We start from the raw sequence: 20,628 nt of genomic DNA, 5'->3' as shown, positions 1-20,628 counted from the left end.
AAATGAGATAAAAATGGTGTTGTGCGGTACAATATTTTATTACGATGCGATGGCATTTCTAAAGGGTTAAGTCGGAGGGTCTTTTTGTATTATATACACAATAAAATAAAATAAATATTTTCGCTAGAATTTCACGGCTTTGCAATTTTTACATGATAAATCTCATAGGACGGTCCCACGAAAGAACGACAAATATTAATGCTGAATTAAAATGTTTCTTACCATTATTCTGATGATTAAATTATTTAATATTATACTTCCGTTTAGAGACTACTAAATCAAGGTTACACAGAATTGTTATAATATTATCTCCGGTATGTATATATTATTTATTTGAAATGAACGCTTGATTAGCGACGTAGTGGTACAGTATATCCATTCTCGTTTATTTATCAGCCTTTTTCTTATAAACAGAACATAAAGCGAAACGATTTTCATAAAATATTAGCATAATTATTCAAATGCTAGCATAATAATAAGCTACTTTAAGTACCCAACAAACGGGACTCTATATAACCGATCAAATACGAAGCATCAGTACTACCACTACACCGAAACCCGTTTTGCAACTAATATTTTATTTCAAAGATTGTCAGAATTAGCCCACATAATTAGAAAATGCTTTTAATGTGAGCATTAATAACTGAAATATTTATTATTGTTACAGATCAGTAGCGAATGCTAGTCTAGAAGTCAGTAATTGTCGCCATTTTGTAGGCTAAAAAAAGGAATAATTTCAGAATTATTTTTCAGTGTCGGTAGATGTCAAACTTAACAAAAGCGCATCAGTTACATAGAATCTGACAGATGAACAGCCATACGCGCGTCATTCGGAAACTCTTCGTGGTCTTAACCTTGGTTACTTTTCCTGAAGTTTTCGTGGCTGGCCTAACTTTGGTATTTCGGGGTTAGGCCAAGTCGAATGAAGATATTTGTCCGACGTTTCGGAAACATTGTAATAACGTTATCGCAGTTAACCGTGGCAACTGCAATGTTTGCGAAACGTTTGCAACTGTGAACATTCGACGTGACCTAACCCCAAAAGCCATTCGTGACGTAGGTTAGCCAGACATTACGCATGTTTTCCAGCTTTGTCGTATTTCAGTGGAAATAGGTTATGGGAAGGTTAACAGGATTGAAGTGGCCATCTTAACTCTCTGAACGCATTGTCGGTTTCTTAAGGACTCTGTTCCATGGATCTTTGTTGTTATTTGCGTTAAATATTCGGGACGTATTACCAGAAACATAGCCCCGTTCCTAAATGCAGCGATCCTAGTGTAATCTAGCCGTCCAAAACTAACCCAGGATGTGACCTCGTAGTGCGTGCGTTCACCTGACAGCCGGACTTGGCAGTCTCCACCGGACATCCAACGTTCGTCTTCAGTCAGGTAAGCGCACGCTGTTTGAACGAAGTGTGCACTTCCCCTCCCTCCCACACCTGTCCGAGCTAGCGAAGACTTGACAACAATGGTATCCAGGACAACCGGGTTGTTAGGTTGCTATACATGCCTGCAACGTAGCTTGTAGTATTAGAAAAATTAACATGGCGGTTTGCTTAAATTAACTTCCCATAATGCCACTAAACGTGTAATTAACCCGAGTGTTCCGATGTGCTGGACTGTGAATTTCTTATCTTTGGCGCGATCGAAAACCAGCAGAGGGCTAATTTAAACCGCTCCATCTGTTTGTAGGGTGAACTGAAAGATTTCGAGGACGAAAAGAGAGACTGATTTTGATTATATTTGGTGGTAGGCCTAAAGAATTTTACTAAAAATTGTCGAAACATTTAAATTTGTATTTAGATTGGACAGTTATAACAACCTGTTTGTATAAGATTATGAGATTTTGTTGATGTGGGTTTTGTTCTTTTAGTAGGCCATTCTACGCGAAAATAAATGCATTTCAGCATAAAATCACAACAAACCTTTGGATACGAGGTGCGATCGGAAAGTTTCCAGACTGCGCGTATAAAAACCCGTACACTTATCTCAGGTATTAAATTCATCCATCACCCTCGAAGTAGTTCCCCTGGGAGTGAACACAACGATTCCAGCGCCGCTGCCAAGCCTGGAAGCATCCCTGGAAATCTTTCTTTGTCAGCCTGTACAATGCATACTTTTGAAGTCTTGTTTCTTTGTTGTTTAGCTTGAGAAACAGTTCAGAATATCGAAGTGACACATAAATCAAGAGTTTTATCTTATTAACCATTGTTTGAAGATTACCTTCTGTTTTTACATTAATATAGCCTTATAGAAGCATGTTTTAATAATAATAACAACAACACATTAAAAGCAAAATGTTGGATCAAAGAGTGTACTGTGCATACCAAAATAACATTACTTAATCTGTGAGCTCATGATTAGATTCTCAGAATATCGGCAAAGCCATACACATGTAATCATGTAGGCTCGCCAGACTGACATTTCTCATCGCTCGAGGTGAATGCTGGATTAATAGAGCTTCTTGAAAGAACCGTTGAGCGCTCCACTCGCAGCGCATTCCAGGACATAATTATCGTGTCGTTCGGTCTGAGATGTTGTAGAAAGAAACGATGTCTGCAGCGTAGGGGGAGAGACGCAAGCTCAGATTCGTCAATACGACGTTTGTTTGTTGGCAACGAAGTTTTAAACAATGCACCTGTCAGCTTCGCCATATGTGTCTGCCTGTAGTGCACGCAACACATCGAGACCCGCAGTTCGCCTTAAGTGAAATGTTGTTGTGGGGACTTTCACTTAAATTAGTCGATAAATTCCAGTTTTTATTAAAATCGGACGAAAGTAACGAACATTTTACATGAAGATCCCCGTAATTATTGGAGCAGAAAAGTTTCGAGAAACGCACATTTTATATATATATTGTGATCCGATTTTTACATTGGAGGTCATCGTTCGACCGCTCCATCTGTTTTAAGCTATTTATAAGAGAATTGAACAGTCACGAACTGAAAACGTGGAGGAAACAACATATTGAACCCACCAGAATTTATACTCAATGCATACAGTTCCCAACTTTTAAGTACTGAGTAACAGAACATAATTTTCTATCGATTATTGTGCTGTGCACACGTTAGTAATCGTGTTAGAAATTCTGGATCGTAATTGTTGTTTATTATAATCCATAATTAACATGTTTCCCTATTCAAAATCCTGTTATTACACAGATTCTAGACTATTAAGCAATGTTTAAGTTCAATTTCTGTTACTTATAGCCCATGGACAGTACTCCTTTTTCCAAACGTAATAGTCGCTGAAACTACTCAAGATTTATCAGAATTCGTAGAACTTTGCACTGATAATTCCAGGCATCTCTGTGGTTGGCGATGAAATTCCCGGTTCAATGGGCGAAATTCTCCGAAAAATGTCTCTTCTTGTTACTATTAATTTCTAAAACTGGGTTTTGGCACTGTGTATACTCGTCGAACGACGAATATACGCGACGGCTTAACCTAAAAGGTGAACACCATCTTTACCGCCGTGGAACCTCAGATCTCACATCGATAGAGAAGGTTGCCTACAACAATTTTCAGAAAAAAGAGAAAAGATCTTCAGTAATGCTCAAAGGCCTGTAAAATTAATAATTAATATCTCATAGATGCCTTAATATCTCAGCAGATGTCTGTCGAATGAGTTGTAGCGCTATGTTGTTTGGTACACGTTTACCAACGTTACAGTTGTCAGTTTTCTCACAAATGGTTTCTTTTTCACGTTTTCACACGCATCAAAAAGTTCTCTTACACATGTGTTGTCTTACAAGGTATTAATATATCGATGGCTAGTTTTCAAAATTTCACATATTTATTTCAGATATGAATCCAAGAGGCAGATATTCAAACTCAATTTTAAGTAATATATTACAGACAATTAATATGATGCGTCCCTGGGACTTTATATAAAGTTGGCTTATCTTTTCACTGATTAACTGCAAATGGATTTCAGATCCGTTCATGCTGGGAAGGAGTTAGGTATGATAGTGACTCTTAAAACTGCTGTCAAGATTAATGGGGTTAGCCTAAACTTGAGGATTAATTTATTCAAATTTATAATAATTTTTTTTGGAGACGCTCGCTAATGTTGGCAAACATCTCGATGCTGTCACCCTCACAAAGGCATTTCCAAAGTGAATCCTGAAACTTTATCATCAGGTTGAAAAATGTTTCATTTTGACCTTGACGAGAGGTATTTCTTCTGTTGAGCTTATAAAATATGGCTGATGCAAATGATTAGAAAATAAAGCCACTTCTTATTCAAAAAGTGTTGATAATGTTGAGAATTGTAGTCCTGCAGAAACCTTCGTACTTGTTTCAACCCAACTAACAGTTTGGGAGAATAACACTCAAAATTCTTCCACATGACTCTTTATTAGGCTGTATCCATTCATTAATTAAACCACTACATGTTTCGATCCTAGAAAGTTCAACTTCAGGTGGATTTTCTTTTTCTTTTTGTTGACTGTTAAAACATTGTGAATGTTAGAATGCATTAACAGCAAGGAAAATTGTTAAAATTTACATTTCATAAAACTGTTAAAGTACTTGAAGAATTGAATAAGCATTAACAAGATTAAATTACAAGGATCCTTGTTTTAATTTTGAAGTGTGTATATAGCTAAAGTGCTGCCACGGATCTGCGCTGGTGACATTGTTTTAATGATATCCATTTACTTCAGTTTTGAACACAGTTCAAAGCCTTCATCCCATTTTAAAATAGAACTGTCAGTTTTTAATAACATATAATTGGATAAAACAAGTCTCCCATTGCACCCCAGGCGCATAATTTGTTTATATCAAACTTGCAACTAATTGTATTTTATTGCAGGTGGCATCCGTTCTTCTTGAACACGGGGCATCTCTGACAGCTACCACGAAGAAGGGCTTCACGCCACTACATCTTGCAGCCAAGTACGGCAACATGAAGGTAGCTAAGCTGCTACTCCAGCGAGATTCTCCTGTGGATGCTCAGGGAAAGGTCTGTAATTTTGTTCCTGTCTCTATAAGAAACTGAAGAGGGTCTTTTGGATATGTTATTTTATGTTTAACAGGCTGCTTGACATTGAAAAGTCAATAACAATACTCGTGTACATTTTTGTTCTGCAAGGACAGAGAAGCGTATAGGTCCGTGCATTTATTTAAACGCCTGTTTAATTTAACAAAAGCCATACCCAAAAATATAAATATTATGAAATTCCCTGGCATGTATTTTTATATAATTATTGCGAAAGAATGGCTAGTTGGAGGAAAACTGAAGACTTTCACTTAAAGAGAAAGTTTACTTCTCATTTCTCCATAGATTTTTGGGATATCTGAATGATTCTGTGAGTGATTTTAAACCTTAATGGATGAGATGGTTTATAGCCAATCAGAGAGGTTTTACAAAAGATATGCTGCACACACTGAGATTTAAGGTCATTTACAGTTTTCTTAATTCATTGCACATTTTTAAGGATCTAATTTCATTATTTTGCTAAAAGCTGCTTTACTTCACTTCTACATAATGTAGCCATATTGTAATTCCTTAATTGAAAATTGTAATTGTTACAGAATGGGGTCACACCTCTACATGTGGCCAGCCATTATGACCACCAAAATGTGGCACTTCTGCTGCTTGATAAGGGTGCTTCTCCCCATGCCACTGCAAAGAATGGTCACACACCACTACACATAGCAGCAAGGAAGAATCAGGTGAATTGTGTTTGAGGTTAAGTACTCACATTGCCCAAATCTGCAGCCCACGTAACTTTATAAAGGTCAACATATCTATAGGTGTCAAAAGTGTGGGACACTTCAAAAACAGTATCATCATTACAGTAATATATCCTATCATTCAACCATTAGGTGGTAAGGACTTCTAAGAATATTATTAAAAAGGGGTATCGTAGATGTAAAGTTTCCTTAATACAATTTAATTCCAATTGAACTTATACTGATATTGACGTAAGAGGAATTTCTGAACTGTAGGTACTTATCCAGTTTGGCACACAGCACAGAATACATTATTGTATACAGTACTGCTAGAAATAATACATACATTCATCCAGAAGTTAGTCATTCTAACTGTTTGATGTGGAATACGAGGGGCAGTCAGAAAGTTCCCAGAATTGTGGTATAGCACTGTAATGGAAGGACATATGGCAACGCTTACCTAATCACCTTCAAAGTAGGACCCTTGCGCGCACACACATTTGCTCCATCGATCCTGCCATCGTTGGAAGCACCGGCGGAAGGCTTCGTTAGGAATCTTCCAGAGTTCGGCTGTCGCATTCGATTTGATGTCCTCCATGATTGCGAAACGCGTCCCTTTGAGGCTCATTTTCAGAGTAGGGAACAGCCAGAAGTCACTCGGAGCAAGATCCGGAGAGCATGGTGGTTGGGTGATGACGGGAATGATTTTCTCAGCGAGGAATTGCTGCACAACCAGCAAGGTGTCGAATGCGACGGAAGTAGGCAAAGGACATCGATTTTGATGTCAGTATTAACGATATGAAACAGATCTAACTATGTAACATGCCCAATAACATGTAAAGTGACTGGTTAAATCTAATTAAGTAAGATTCTCAACATGTTCATTCGGAATTTTGTCTTTGTCGTTTATTTTCAAAATAACTCTTTTGTCTACTCAGCCTCCTTTTCAATTATTCAGTTTTTCATTGATGGTAAAGCTGCTGAAGCATAAAACTGACAGTCCAACTCACCTCTGAGTATTGCCGAGGTCGAGAATGCTGGGACTTTATGTCTATCTGTCCATTTTTATGGCATAGTTCTTAGGCATAGGAATAATTTAAATTTACGTCTTAAGTAAAATCTTATTGATGTTATGTGCAATCCAGTGCTTTCGATTAGCATAAACCTAAAATTGCATCACTGTCTTATCTTACAGATGGACATCGCTACCACACTTCTAGAGTATGGTGCAAAGGCAAATGCAGAATCAAAAGCAAGTTTCACTCCCCTGCACTTGAGTTCTCAGGAAGGCCATACTGACATGTCTACTCTACTAATTGAGCACCAGGCAGACACCAATCACAAGGCCAAGGTATTAAAGCAGCTTTAAAGTACCAGGCTTTTAAATTCTAATATCTCCTGGTGGCCTGATTTAAATCCCACAATTACGCCGTTCCATATGTGTTTTGATAGAACGGTGTATCTTTATTAAAAAACGACATTCAGCAATGGAGTAAAATACACATTACACAGAAAAGTTTACTTTACCATTTGGTACCATTACTCAAGCAGTACCTCCACAAGATTATTTATAATTGGAAGGAATATTGCACATATTTTACATTATCATTAGATTAATATTTTGAAAATAATTGTGATATTATTAATGTGTAAGACCTGAGGTTCTCACAGCGGTGAGTATGAAGATATCCGTCTTCTGGGTTATTGCGCTGTGTAGTCTGGTCGATGTTAACCAACGTTTCAACCGTCATCAGGGCGATGAGTATGCCAATAGGGTGTGAGGAGCTGGGTTTATAGGCCGAGAAGTGAAAGGTGTAGCCTGCCTCGAGCCAATGGGAGCAGGCATGGGAGTGGACCAATGGTAGCACGTGGGCGAGAGTGGGAGAGGGAGAGAAAGTAGAGAAAGGTGAGTTTGGTTGTATGGATCAGGGCCCTGATCCATACAACCAAACTCACCTTTTTTCTTTTCTCTCAGACAGAAAAATATTGAATTCTTTGTTCCTGCTGTACAGACACCCACAAACAAAAGTAGGTTAAACCAACTTTTCTACCATTTGAGGGTCAGTTTTGCTTGGTACAGTTTCTAACATATAAAAATGTACAGACTAATACCATGGGCCTCACAACAGTATACACACACTGCATAGTGTTTTGTGTACTTTATCTCCAAAATGGGACAACTGGGGAAGACCTGGACTTTTGTGTACCTCATTGTATCCCCTTTCTTCTGATGCAAGGAAAAAATCATGAACAAATTGTTTCCTGAATCGCAAGTGGGTCATTTCACTTCATATGGCTTGCGTATTATAAAATAATTTTTGACAAATAAATTAAAGTCCTTTTGTTCACTTGAAGTTCTGCAACTTATGCTAGACCTCTTGCCCATTCTGTTACTTGTATCAACATAGCTCATGTGTTTTTTTAGTTTATACTTCTTGGGGCTTCAGAGCATTATTTACATTAAAAGGTCCCCTCAGCTACAAATGTACCTGCCTCTCTCGTCTTTAAAGCACTCTGCTGTGATATTGCTATGATGCCTATTAACAATATCCCATTTATTTATTTTCAGGGTACTAGAACCAATATTTCAGGGCATTCTTTCTTTTATGCCAAAGAGTGTCCAATAAATTATTAATACACCATCCAGTCGTATACTCATGCCATATAATGTATGCAAGGCTGTGGAATAGATTGGAAATTTTTTCACTTTGGCTAACAGAAATGCATTAGTAGGATTTTAGATTTTCACTACAGTGAGTCCGAAGATAACTGTCTTCTATGTTGTAGCGCTGTGTAGTCTGGTGGAAGTTTACCAGTGTTTCAAAGGTCCATGCCATATCCATCATCTGGGCATAGAGTGGCACTCATTACCCAGAAGACTGCCATCTTCTCATTGCCCTGATGATGGAGGCAGCAAGGACCTCTGAAATGATGGTAAGCTTCTAACAGACTACACAGTGCTACAACCCAGAAGACAGCTATCATCAGAAATGTATTATTTTAAGGGGTAGGTTTAATTTATTTACCAGCCAAGTTAATATTTTCAAAATGTGTAATACGAGGGTGAGTCAAATGAAAACCGTAAAACTGAGATAAAAATTCGAAATATCGCGCCATTGTCCTATAAGTTGGCAGACATGTTACCAATGCTATAACCAGTATCCTATAGGTGACAGTATAATTCAGACAAACAGATCGCCATCACAGTGCCAATTTGAAAATGGCTGCTCCACTAGTTACGTGCACGAAAGAAGAACAACGTTCTGTAATTCGTTTTTTGATCAGTGAAGAATCTTGAAGAATCATCTTCGACCTGCAGTCAGATCAAAGCGACGTGGACTTTTGACTAGAGGTGTCCTTGACATGACAATGCTCGGCCCCACTCTGCCGGTGCAACAGTTGCAACAATCCAAGACTTGCACTTTGAGTGTCTTCCACATCCGCCATACTCACCAGACCTAGCCCCAAGTGATTACCACATGTTTGGGCCATTCAAAGAGGCGATGGGAGGAAAGAAGTTCCGTTCTGACGAAGAGGTACAGCAGGCGGTGCATGAGTGGTTGCGCAGACAACCAAAAGAATTTTTTTCTAGAGGAATCCATACACTTCGTAAACGCTGGAGGGCCTGTATTGAACGAAATGTAGACTATGTAGAAAAATGATATAGTTGTGTACCGCTTTCACTCAATAAATTAAATTTAAAAAAAAAATTTACGGTTTTCATTTGACTCACCCTCGTAATTCCAAATGATCGGTCAGTGAAATTGATCTACGTTTGGCATGTGAGTGATACCACATTATTTTATTTGTTAACAGAATGGGCTAACTCCACTGCATTTGTGTGCTCAAGAGGACCGTGTTAATGTGGCATCCATCTTGGTCAAGAATGGAGCTGAAGTTGATTCAACTACCAAAGTGAGTTTACAATTGATACAGGGTATGTGTTTTTACCAAGTTAATTAGGTGCCATGTCACTACAGCATGGTGCATCCTTAGGTTGTGTTTGGAGGAAAGGCCTCCAGATGTAGTACGTAGCTATGAATATATTGCATAAGTACTTGCAAGCAGTTGAAGAGGGTCCTTTTCCAGCTTGTGAAAAACAGCATATTACTGAATGTTACATGCGGCCTAGCATAGCGTTATTCACATAATTTGAAACCAGACATTAACTCAAAACATTTGCATGCTTTCTTAGTAATTAATAACAAAACATGTTATTCTTAGTTTTGCTGTCTGTATCTTGTCTGATGCAGGAATAGCGACAGATGAAAGATATTACCTTGTATGTACCAACAGGCTGGCTACACACCCCTGCATGTCGCAAGCCATTTTGGACAGGTCAACATGGTACGTTTCCTGCTGCAACAAGGTGCAGATGTAAAGGCAAGCACCAGTATTGGATACACACCACTTCACCAAGCTGCACAGCAGGGTCACACCACCATCCTAAATCTGTTGCTGGAAAATGGTGCTCCACCCAACTCACTGACAAATGTGAGTATCTAGTTAGAGTTATTATTATTTAGTGTTCTGTCTGACGACAGGTCCATATGAACAGGATCCTTCCATCCTTTTCTCGGACTGGGACCTGTTCATATACGTTCTTGGCAGATGATCCAGAAGTGGTTTGCCATTGCCTTCTTCTGTGTGTGAATGGAGTAATTGTTGGGATGCCACGGAGGAAAACTCCGTGTTGCCTAGACCACGGCAACACAAGTTATAAATTTGGGCACCGCCGGGAATCGAACCCGAGACCCCAGGATTACAAGGCCAGCGTTCTAACCGCTAGACCACCGTGGTGGTCTAGTTAGAGTGCACAACAGAATTAAATCTGTTCTTGAAAATAACCAAATGAGCAAAATTTTAAGTTTTCGCTTGAGTTCATTAAGTACTGTGCAAGTTTTATTGTTTTATGATCTGTTATGTGTTTTTTGCACAATGCTTATGAAGTGAATTCATATAGTAGGGCTGATCATGTCTGTCAGTCTGTCAATTTGATTAAATTTGAGAACCACTGGTTGGATTTCGATGAAATTTGGCATGGATATTATGCTATTGAAGGCTACTGAAAATACTAATACCTCGTACTAAATAGTCTGAAAAGATGTGTGGTAACAGATCTTTGAAAAATGTACATAGTTTGTTACAGTATTTCTGTTTCAATTTCATTCAATTTTGATTTACCGAATGTTGAATATTTAATTAAATATGACATTGGATATGTTTTTAATATGCGTCTAATACTTCAGTGCTTTTCCATGAGCTCATATTGTTTTATTGTCTTACATAAACAGCAAGGACAAACAGCGCTGTCCATTGCCCAAAAACTTGGCTATATCAGTGTCGTAGAGACACTTAAGGTTGTGACTGAGCCTTCCATCCCTACCAATGTGGCACCTGGAGCTGAGGAAAAGTATCGAGTTGTTGCTCCTGAGACCATGCAAGAGACTTTCATGTCAGACTCTGAGGATGAGGGTGGTAAGTTGCATGTTCTCTACTTGGAAACTCTGTTTAGCATGTTTGTTGTGTTCTGTGATGCTGTATATAAAGTAAAAGTAAAGCTATCCTTCTATACGCCATGTAGGAGCTAGGGGGGAAACCTTGGCAGTAGATAGGGGTGAGTGGTCAGCTTCACACCCCAGCTGCGCTTTACCCCTGAGAAGGGACTTCCGTATCCAGTCTGGACTCGAAGGTTGGGGGAAAAATCCGTTGCCCATAGTCGGTCACTATAAAACGCACACACAAAATGTTTGTGCTCAGTATATAATACAGTTCACTGGATGTTCAAATTTCATGAATTTATTCAGCTATGAAGTTGAGATATTCGAGGTGCGATCGGAAAGTTTAAAGACTGCGCGTATAAAAACCCGTACACTTATCTCAGGTATTAAATTCATCCTTCACCCTCGAAGTAGTTCCCCTGGGAGTGAACACAACGATCCCAGCTCCGCTGCCAAGCCTGGAAGCATCCCTGGAAATCTTTCTTTGTCAGCCTGTCAAGCACCATCTGCGATTCTGCCTGAATCTCTTCTATCGTCTCAAATCTCCTTCCCTTTAGCTGAATTTTTATCTTTGGGAAGAGGAAGAAGTCACACGGACCTTAGAAAGGAAGTTGGGGTCGGTTCTTGCAAGATCTTTGAGCTCCTGACAAACGAGAAGTCGATTCTGCTTCTGGTCATCAGACAGGATACGTCGCATGTGGAGTTCTTCCTTTAGAATCAGCTTACAGGTCCTATAGCCTATCCAAACAATGTCGCACAACTCGTTGATGTTACGACGTCGATCTTCGTGAATGGCCTGCCGAATCTTCGTAACATTTTCGGGCGTTGTGCTCGAAGATGGTCGTCCAGAACGCTCGTCATCATCGACAGAGGTTCGGCCATTTTTAAAACGTGAATGCCACACAAAAGTTTGTGCACGACCCATTGCGGACTCCCCAAATGCTTGCTTTAGCATTTCATAGGTTTCAGTAGCCGTTTTGGCGAGTCTTTGGCAAAATTTGATGCACACGCCATTCCGAAATCGCAGGAGTTTCGGTGTAATGCACTACCAAAACGCCCGTAACTAAGAAACAAATGCTAATTCGATGATGCCGGCTGGAAACTTTCTGATCGCACTTCGTAGTATACAGTATTGTTTTCTAGAATCACAGTCTGATAAATTTGATAGGAAAGTTACAATAGATGTGACATGTAGCATGTATGAAGGGAAAGTGTACATTTTTAGTGCGAATTATTGAAAAAAGCTTGGGTAACATGCATTCACAATGGCATGTCTGATTCAAATTAGATTTTTTGTGGTGAGGAGTTGTTAGAACCATATCCAGACACCAAACTGGAGGACCATTCCTCATCAGCTGTCTGTGATTTAATATTTATTATATTCAGGCTCTCCGTTTGATCTTTCACCTTGGAATACGCTCAAAATAAAACAAGGGAACTTTGTGATATCATGGATTAGACTCATTATTGTTAAGTCTAAACTCCAGTTCATATTTTAAAGAATTTTTGTGTAGTTGCAGCTATGGCTGCCTCTAGCTCTGTTGCCATCATAAAAGTAGCGTGTTTAAATATCAAAATAAATATATGAAAGTCAAGTATTTTAGCAGGAAGAATTTGGTGAAAATGTTTTAACTTAGTCTTATAATTATGTAAGGTTAAAGATGCTTGCAGCGTTCCTCCTACCAAAACACTGTATTAGTGAATTCTCATTCAGTTCCTTATTCTTGAACAGATGTACATATGCTGGATGTGATTTTGTTTGGTATTTGATTATTCATCTTGCTATAATGAGACTTGAGCTTTTTAATAATGTTAATCTTTACTGTCTGTGAATCGTGGCTTATATATGATTCAGCTTGCCGTGGTTCACACTGGTGTACCACGAAATAGTTAACCCAGGAGTTAAAGTCCAGCTGGCAGCCCTGTAGTATAGTAGTATGGGGGTTTAAAAAGCCTATTTCTATATATCAAATCTAAAACTTCTTGACGATGGTGAAGAGTCATTTGAATAAAAATTTACTTGGATATTATCCATCGTCTAGTAAATAGACTAGACGATGGATAATATCCAAGTATATTTTTATTCAATTGACCTATTCCTATATGTTCAAGTTAAATACTTAAATCAGTTTATAGGAATAAACTTAATATTTGTTTGAGAAAATATAAAATTATCAAGAAATGTAAACCACTTTAAATTATGGTGTCAGTTGTAATATTTATTTAAAGTGATACTTCCTGCTTCTATTCATTGAATGTCATACCTTTCTGACTGGCAAGGAGATGCAGTGCAGTTGAACTTGCCAGTTTATCTTCCCCTGCAGAATTTTCTTTTTGGAACACAATTTTCTAAGAAATAAGTCATTGTACACACTAGAATAAAACTGGAATGATGTCAGATGCGTTACCTGAATTATGCAGGTTTTGTGCTTGCTAATTTAGAAATTTGTAATTATCTGCCTCTGATGGCACTAACAGTGATGGATACAGTTTAGTTATGCTATTGTATTAAAACAGTGACACCTTATCTCATGAAGACACTCTCTAAACAAAATTTACATTTAATCTTCATTCTGTTGGTAATTAGGTGTATATAAGAAAGAAAAATTGCATAGGATTTAAGGTTTTCACGGCAGTGAGTCGGTAGATGGCTGTCTTCTGGGTTGTTGTGCCATGTAGTCTAATGGAAGTTTACCGACGTTTCAAATGTCCTTACTGCCTCCATCATCAGGGCAATTACTGTTATCTTCAGCTTCATAAATGGGCACACAGTCTCTCTTTTCTTGTATAATGAAACTGGATAAGTATCAGTTTGCTTGTGTGTGATATGTGGGTAAAGCTAGTCTCTATGTACTTCAGTGTTTCACAACCTTCTTTCCATGGTGGAACCCCCAAAATAATTTTTCATATCTTGAGGAACCCCTACCTAAAAAACGTTTACAGGCCAGAAAAAATTGATAGTGGGGAGCACATTTAAATTACTGCTAATTTATTGTCAAGAAATGTTAAATGTAAAGAGCTGTTGTGTATTTGTCAGCTTATGTTTAAAAAAACTGAAGCATTTTTCATGCCTTTTCTTTTTTATTATATATTTTTTAAATATCAAAATATAAAATCAAAATAAAGTTTACTTAAACATCAAAATAAAGTTCACATTAAAATCCAATTTTGCTACCCCACAACAGAGGAATTGGTAGTTAGTGAAGAAAGAGTTTGTAGCTTCTGTGCAGCATGAATTTTGCTCACAATTTCACATGGAATTAACCAGCTGAGTATCCATTTGTGACTGGTACAAGAGATACGAGCAGAAAGGGCGCATGTGCAAAGGACCTCTGTATGTTATGCAACTGTGCACCATATTCAGACTTGCTTCCATCGCAGCTCACTAAAAACCAGCGCGCTGAATGAATCGTGTGTTGCACCTACTACAAACAAACAGCTGTCTCTGAAATCCTGTGTAAGCATTTTCTTATGAAACTGTAAAAACTTCAGTTGCTGCAGGTTCTGAAACCAGAATATTTGGCCGCATGATACAAATTATGCCGCGAGACCCTAGGTAGGATTGAAAATGATGACTTAACCTGCAAGGTTCATTTTTCCATATCAACGTTGAAGTCAGCTGGCATAATGCCCTTGTTTTGGGAACAGAAAATACTCATGTCACTCTCGAGCACGAAAGATATTCACCAAAAGTGAATGCGTTCTGTACCATTTCAAAGGAGAAGGTTTATGGCTCCTTCTTTTTCGTGGAAAACACTGTCATGGGTGTCTTGTCTAGATATGTCTACCTTATGGCTTTTTCTCCAATTGGAAAAGGATTCAAACAGTTTCATCTTCCAACAATATGGGGTGCCGCCTCACTGCCATGTGGGTGTTTGGAACCACTGGAATGCGCACCTTCCCTGGAGGTGGATCGGTCATGCAGAAGCCAAGGACGTACAGTGCATATGGCCTCTGAGATCGCCTTACCTAACTATGTGCTACTTCTTATGGGGCTACACAAAAGACACTGTTTGTGCAGCCTCTGTCATAGTCTTTGCCAAAGTTCAGGTACTGAGTCACAACTTCCATATCTTAAATCACCAGGGGCACTGCACAAAGTTTTGGACGAGTTTGATTAGTGTCTCAACATCTGCCAAATCTGTGACTCGTGGAGCATGTACTGAGTCTGTGAGAATTGTACAAAACTTTGAGAGTTTTTCTATCAACTGGTGTAGGTGTGAAGTTCCAAATATGCCACATTTTTTTTCTGTATCATTTTCAAAGTATAAATTTTGTTGTGCTCACTCTATTGTACCAGTTCAGTAGTACAGAGTTTACTGACTTGAACCAGTATTGTTATTTCGTTAATCGTAAGGTTAATGAAAAGTAACTTTGTCTGATTATGGTTTGATGGCAAGTGGATGACAGTGATTTCTTCCAGCTTGTCAAAGAAGTTTCTCATGACTTGGAGGACGATAGTGATGAGCACTTGAACTTTGTTTTGGACAGTGAACATATTTCAGAATCGAAACAAAGTGCTGGTGTTAATAAAAATGATCTCAAGTTGGCAGCTGCAGAAATAATTGATTTTCCAGCTTAAATTACTGTTATTATTATTTATACCAATTAATTTGTGAAAAAAAATAAGTTGCTTAATCTTAATAAGAGTCCTGTTTAGTTCATAACTTTATAGAAATATTGTATAATTGTAAATAAATATGTAGAATAGTGAACAAATTATTTTTCTTGTCAAAATATGCGAGTGGTCTGGGAGGCCATGCTGTACGAGCCATGGGAGTTCAGGACCATTTTAATGGTCAGCTAAATTCTTTTAACACCTTTTTATGTACCCAAGACAAATCATGGAAAACCAAACATGTAATAATCCTTCTAATATGACTCTGATCTTGATGTTAATGGAAACACCAACTACACCAAGGTTTTTGAACTTTCTTCAATTAACGTATTCTTAGTCTCATTGTGAGACTTCATATATCACTTTTGAATGAGAATAAATTTTTATAAAAAACACGACAAGTTATTCATACATATTAATTTTGATTTGTTTACATTGGTACATGTAATTTCATAGCTGAATATTGGCCAGATATTTTCACTCTGTATTATTCCTATGGTTTTCTGAATTACTGTTTAATAGAATCAAAATACAACTTACAAGTGGGGTCACAATAGTCATTGCCTACGTAATGTTTGTGTTATATCTTGGAATTTCCCTTGAAGATGTAGACATCAATTTTTCTTAACAGTATTGCCATAAGTATTAAATTTTCTGTGTTGGAATAATTTCAGTGTAATTTTTATGAAAACGGAAAACTCAGCTGTACTGTAAAATCAACTCCATGATAACAGTATTTGTCAGAGCAAAATTAATATAAATATTGCTTGAACATATTTTGCATGGTCATCACATAAATAATGGACTATTTTATACCAAAGTTTAATTTAAGCACAGTATGTCTTATATGAATGGTGGTATTTTGGTAATGCTTATATATATATCTTGTTTGAATGTTCATGTATCCAACTGTGTGCATGCACATACCCTCTTAAGTTTCTGCGATAGAGAATAATTTTATGCTATTTAAATTTTATTTGTAAGTGAAACAGAATGGAGTATTTCCATGAGGATGAATAAATCTGTAATCATGATCTGCATTTCATAAACAAAAGTAAATGCTCAGTATTTAAGAAGAATGCTTGCCTTTACTGTAACATGATGCTTTAAAATAAAGTGCCATACTTAACAGCAGTTGACACTCAATGTACTGATGACGGGGCTGGTCTTATTGAAGGTGACCCCGAAATGTTGGATTCTGCTGGTGTGTATGGGAAACCCACGCACGCCCAACACGTCTACTTACCTTATTACGAGGGCGAAATGCTGCTTACGCGTAAGTGCGTTCCATCCGTCTGCCTGTGAAGTTTTTCAATTCTCGCTTTCATGATAATCATTACTCCCTTGCTGTGCACAACATCTGTCGGAGTTAAAAATATTCATGGTAATGTGGGCAGTGACACATTGCCATGACTAATTTCATGGTCTGTAAAGCCTGATGAAGTTTAATGGAATAAATATTCTATACGTAACTTTTCCTTACTTTATAACTATTGAAATACAGTTTGTGTGTTGTTGGTAGATCAAGATCTGCGTTGCTCTTAACTATCAAATCAGATTTTGTGCACATAAGCGCTTAGTTATGGGCCTGCTGTCTGTCCATTCGTACATACGTGGTGCTGTGAGGTGTTGGGAATGCTGGGTTGGTTATCATCATTGTCCTGTTTCTTTAAATTCTTAGGGACAAGTTCTGTGAAGCCTGGTGATAAGGTGTTTCCAGTGATTTGTATTTTTATTTATTGCATTGTATTAGCCATTCATGTGTGTTTATGAAATTGATATGCAAGATTAGACTTTTGAGTTTGGTAGTTTCTTTATGTACATATACAAGCAAAATATATAAAGTGAATGAACAGTAGCTGTGCCATCAGGTATCTGCATTGTGTTTCTGTCAGTTGTGTATTTTAAGCTGTTAACATTTCAAACTTTGTGTACTTGGTTTATAATATTCTTCTACCTGTGTACATGTATATACAAGTATACTGTCAGTAGTTATAGTAAAGCTCTGAAATACCTAGTAAGCTATAGTGGAAATTTAAACTGCTTTCAGAACAAATTTTACTGTGATGGATGGATGTTCAAGGGACTAGCTGTTTTTAAATATTTGAAGAATGTAATGGTAGATACTATGACCAGCTGTTCCAAGCATTTGCTTGACATAGTTTACAATACTTTGAACACTGCTTTATGTTATAAATCATATCCTGAGTTCAATAGATGCAAAGCTGGTTTCAGAGTTTAAAAAGTACTTGATGAGTACTGGCCTAATGATTAACAGATAAACTTGGAAAGGCTTGCCATAACTTCATGATATGAGAAATTAGATCACTATAAAATAGAGCCCAAGGATTTCAGAAATGACAGTGGAAGTGGGAATAGGTCGTCAGGTACCAAATTGTTTCCCACATGCATATTTCTATATACCATTTCATTCAGTTTTGCCCTGAAGGTGGAAGCAGTTTGTTTCTCTGAAACATTGTTAACCACCTACAGTTCCACGATTTCATAATCCACAACACCACAGTCCATATTTATTCCTCTCATATTTACAATACTTCAGATATCCATCATAGCTTATACTAGCAGTATGTAGTATCTGACAATATGCTTTCAAGCATTTACACAGTGCACCATAGGTATGCCATTTCAGTCTGTTGTAAATTTCTTCTGAACCAGTTTTCCTGTGTAGGATTTGAGGTTTTCACAACGGTGAGTCTGAAGATGGCTGTCTTCTGGGTTGTTATGCTGTGTAGTCTGGTAGATTTCCACCTACTAGACTACACAGCGCAATAACCCAGAAGACAGTGATCTTCAGTTTTCCTGCATTTATGAATTTTTTCTCGGAGACACTAAGACTTGGTATAAGAAAGTGATTTAGTCATTTTACCAATCAGAATTGGTATTATACGTGGTGACATGTATTAACTTTATGTTTTCCTTGTTAAATGTGGGTAGAGTAAGAAATTCTGTAGGCAAAATACACATTTTGCATGATGCATAAGTTTTTCATGAGGTATATTTGAGAAATTTTATTGTTTTCTTCATATTTGTACCAGCATAAAAAGCTGGAGGACAGAAACAGTGTTTAAATTCATGTGTCTACTTCAGAATGTAGTTCTGTACATCACTGTCTTTAATGCGAAGAGGTAGTTTCGAACTTCTACTACACTGCAGAATCAGTGCTCCGATTTGTTTGTGTGTCCACATCTAATCCTGTAATTTTATAAGTCAAACTACTGAGTTATACTCATTCAAATCTACAGAATCTTCACATATATAAGGTAGCTCAGTCTGTATATAGTTTGTGAATATACAAAAATGTGATGTTACACCAACAACTCAGATAATTCAGAAGATAAATAAATGATCTGATTTCAGACACTAACAGGGCCAGTGTCATCACTTGTTTTGTGGCATGTAGTGCTTTCTGCTGCTTTATCAGTAGTGGTACAGGAGATTTTTGCAATGGATTCACTGAAAGACAAAGAATTAGGCAAAAGTGATAAATTTTTGCTAATTTAATAATTTCTTACCTGCTGCGAGGGTCACATTTTCCCATTAGTGGGACATAAATGCTGCACTTCATAGGTTGATATTTGATATTAGAGGATCATTTCTGATCCTTTACTGCCTTCCTTACTTGACTTGTCTCGTTAGGATATCACTGCTTGTTTGTAATTCATAGTAACGTTGGACAAGATAAGAATGTCATAATTTTTGTAAGTTGTTCCATGTGAAATATTTTGTTCTTGTTCATACTGTTTGTCTTCGTTGAACACACTTTCATATACATGTGATTAGTTAAGAATGTTTATTTTAGTAAACATGTTAGTACTGTGTCGTCCGCGAGGCATGAGAGTAGACGTGGCCTTGTCAGCCGTTGCTTGTGTGGGTTCTGTGCATGTGCTGGTGATGTATTCCTTAACTAAGAACATTGTGCTATCAGTCAGTCAGTACATCAGCTCACGACATACGGCCTGTATAAGTTGCGGGCGTTTTTGGTCCGCTAGTAGCACAGAATTCTACCCCACCTCCCTCAAAGATGTCAGGTCTACTCTTGTGCCTCGCGGACAATAGTCGCCAGATGTTTTGCGAGCTGTACTCCCTAGTTCCCAGGCTGAACTTGATTCAGAATGGTTAGACAAAGACTTAGAGAGCAACCTGGTGATGCAGTAGCCATCTCAGAAACACTAACTGTTATGGATAAACCACTATAATTATTTCCCAACCCTTACTTTGTATATCTCTTTTGTATCACGGTTCACCCTCCATTATTACTGCTACTCATGAAGTTAAATCTTGGTACCATGCATATCTAGAAGCATGGAGGTGATGGAAGAGATAACATTTTCTGGAAAGTTTGTTGATGTTGCCCCAAGCTGACAGCTCACAAGATGTCTGGTGACTGCTGTAATCATTGAATTTATTGTGACAACAGTAGCATGTATTGTAACGGGTGTTAGTCAGCAAGTGATGTTGCATGGGCTACTGATGCATGTTGTTAGTAAGTTCAAATGAAGTCGGGGAAAGAAAATTTCATTAAATGAAACTATATTCCAAACATCTTTACTGGCAAACTTACTTTGAAGTTTATGCAAGAATTGACAGACTAAATCTGAACAGCACTTAACAAGAGAGACCTCTGTATTTTAATTGAAAATATTTTGCACGTATCTACTCCACCTTCACATATTTGTCAAATAAATACAAATTGGCTTTTAAGCATTGGCAGGCTTAGCAGAACCTATTTGATCAGCTCAGTTAATTCACTAACGGGTTTTAAAATATGAACCAATGACATGGAAATTAATTGTTGGTGTAGGAAATCAAAG

The 20,628-nt window shown here is 37.7% G+C and overlaps 1 protein-coding gene across 3 annotated transcripts in view; it reads left to right on the top strand.

The window, feature by feature from the left end:
* The window catches only part of LOC110835660 (uncharacterized), a 146,498-nt gene that overhangs the window by 73,681 nt on the left and 52,189 nt on the right, over nt 1–20,628 (top strand). The window contains exons 13-19 of one of the 3 annotated variants that reach the window (XM_087358598.1): nt 4,815–4,964; nt 5,537–5,677; nt 6,873–7,028; nt 9,494–9,592; nt 9,974–10,171; nt 10,972–11,155; nt 16,974–17,072. In XM_087358598.1, coding sequence (XP_087214724.1) covers nt 4,815–4,964; nt 5,537–5,677; nt 6,873–7,028; nt 9,494–9,592; nt 9,974–10,171; nt 10,972–11,155; nt 16,974–17,072 — 1,027 coding nt within the window. Of the gene's footprint in view, nt 1–4,814; nt 4,965–5,536; nt 5,678–6,872; nt 7,029–9,493; nt 9,593–9,973; nt 10,172–10,971; nt 11,156–14,994; nt 15,413–16,973; nt 17,073–20,628 lie in introns of those variants that run through there. The other 2 variants (XM_087358599.1, XM_087358600.1) reach the window with 2 other exon arrangements.

The sequence above is a fragment of the Zootermopsis nevadensis genome, unplaced genomic scaffold (genome assembly GCF_977971745.1).
Source record: "Zootermopsis nevadensis isolate Lab colony 2312 unplaced genomic scaffold, Znev_1.0 Znev_ptg000030l, whole genome shotgun sequence".
Taxonomy (NCBI): domain Eukaryota; kingdom Metazoa; phylum Arthropoda; class Insecta; order Blattodea; family Termopsidae; genus Zootermopsis; species Zootermopsis nevadensis.
This window is presented reverse-complemented; position numbering and strand designations above follow the sequence as displayed.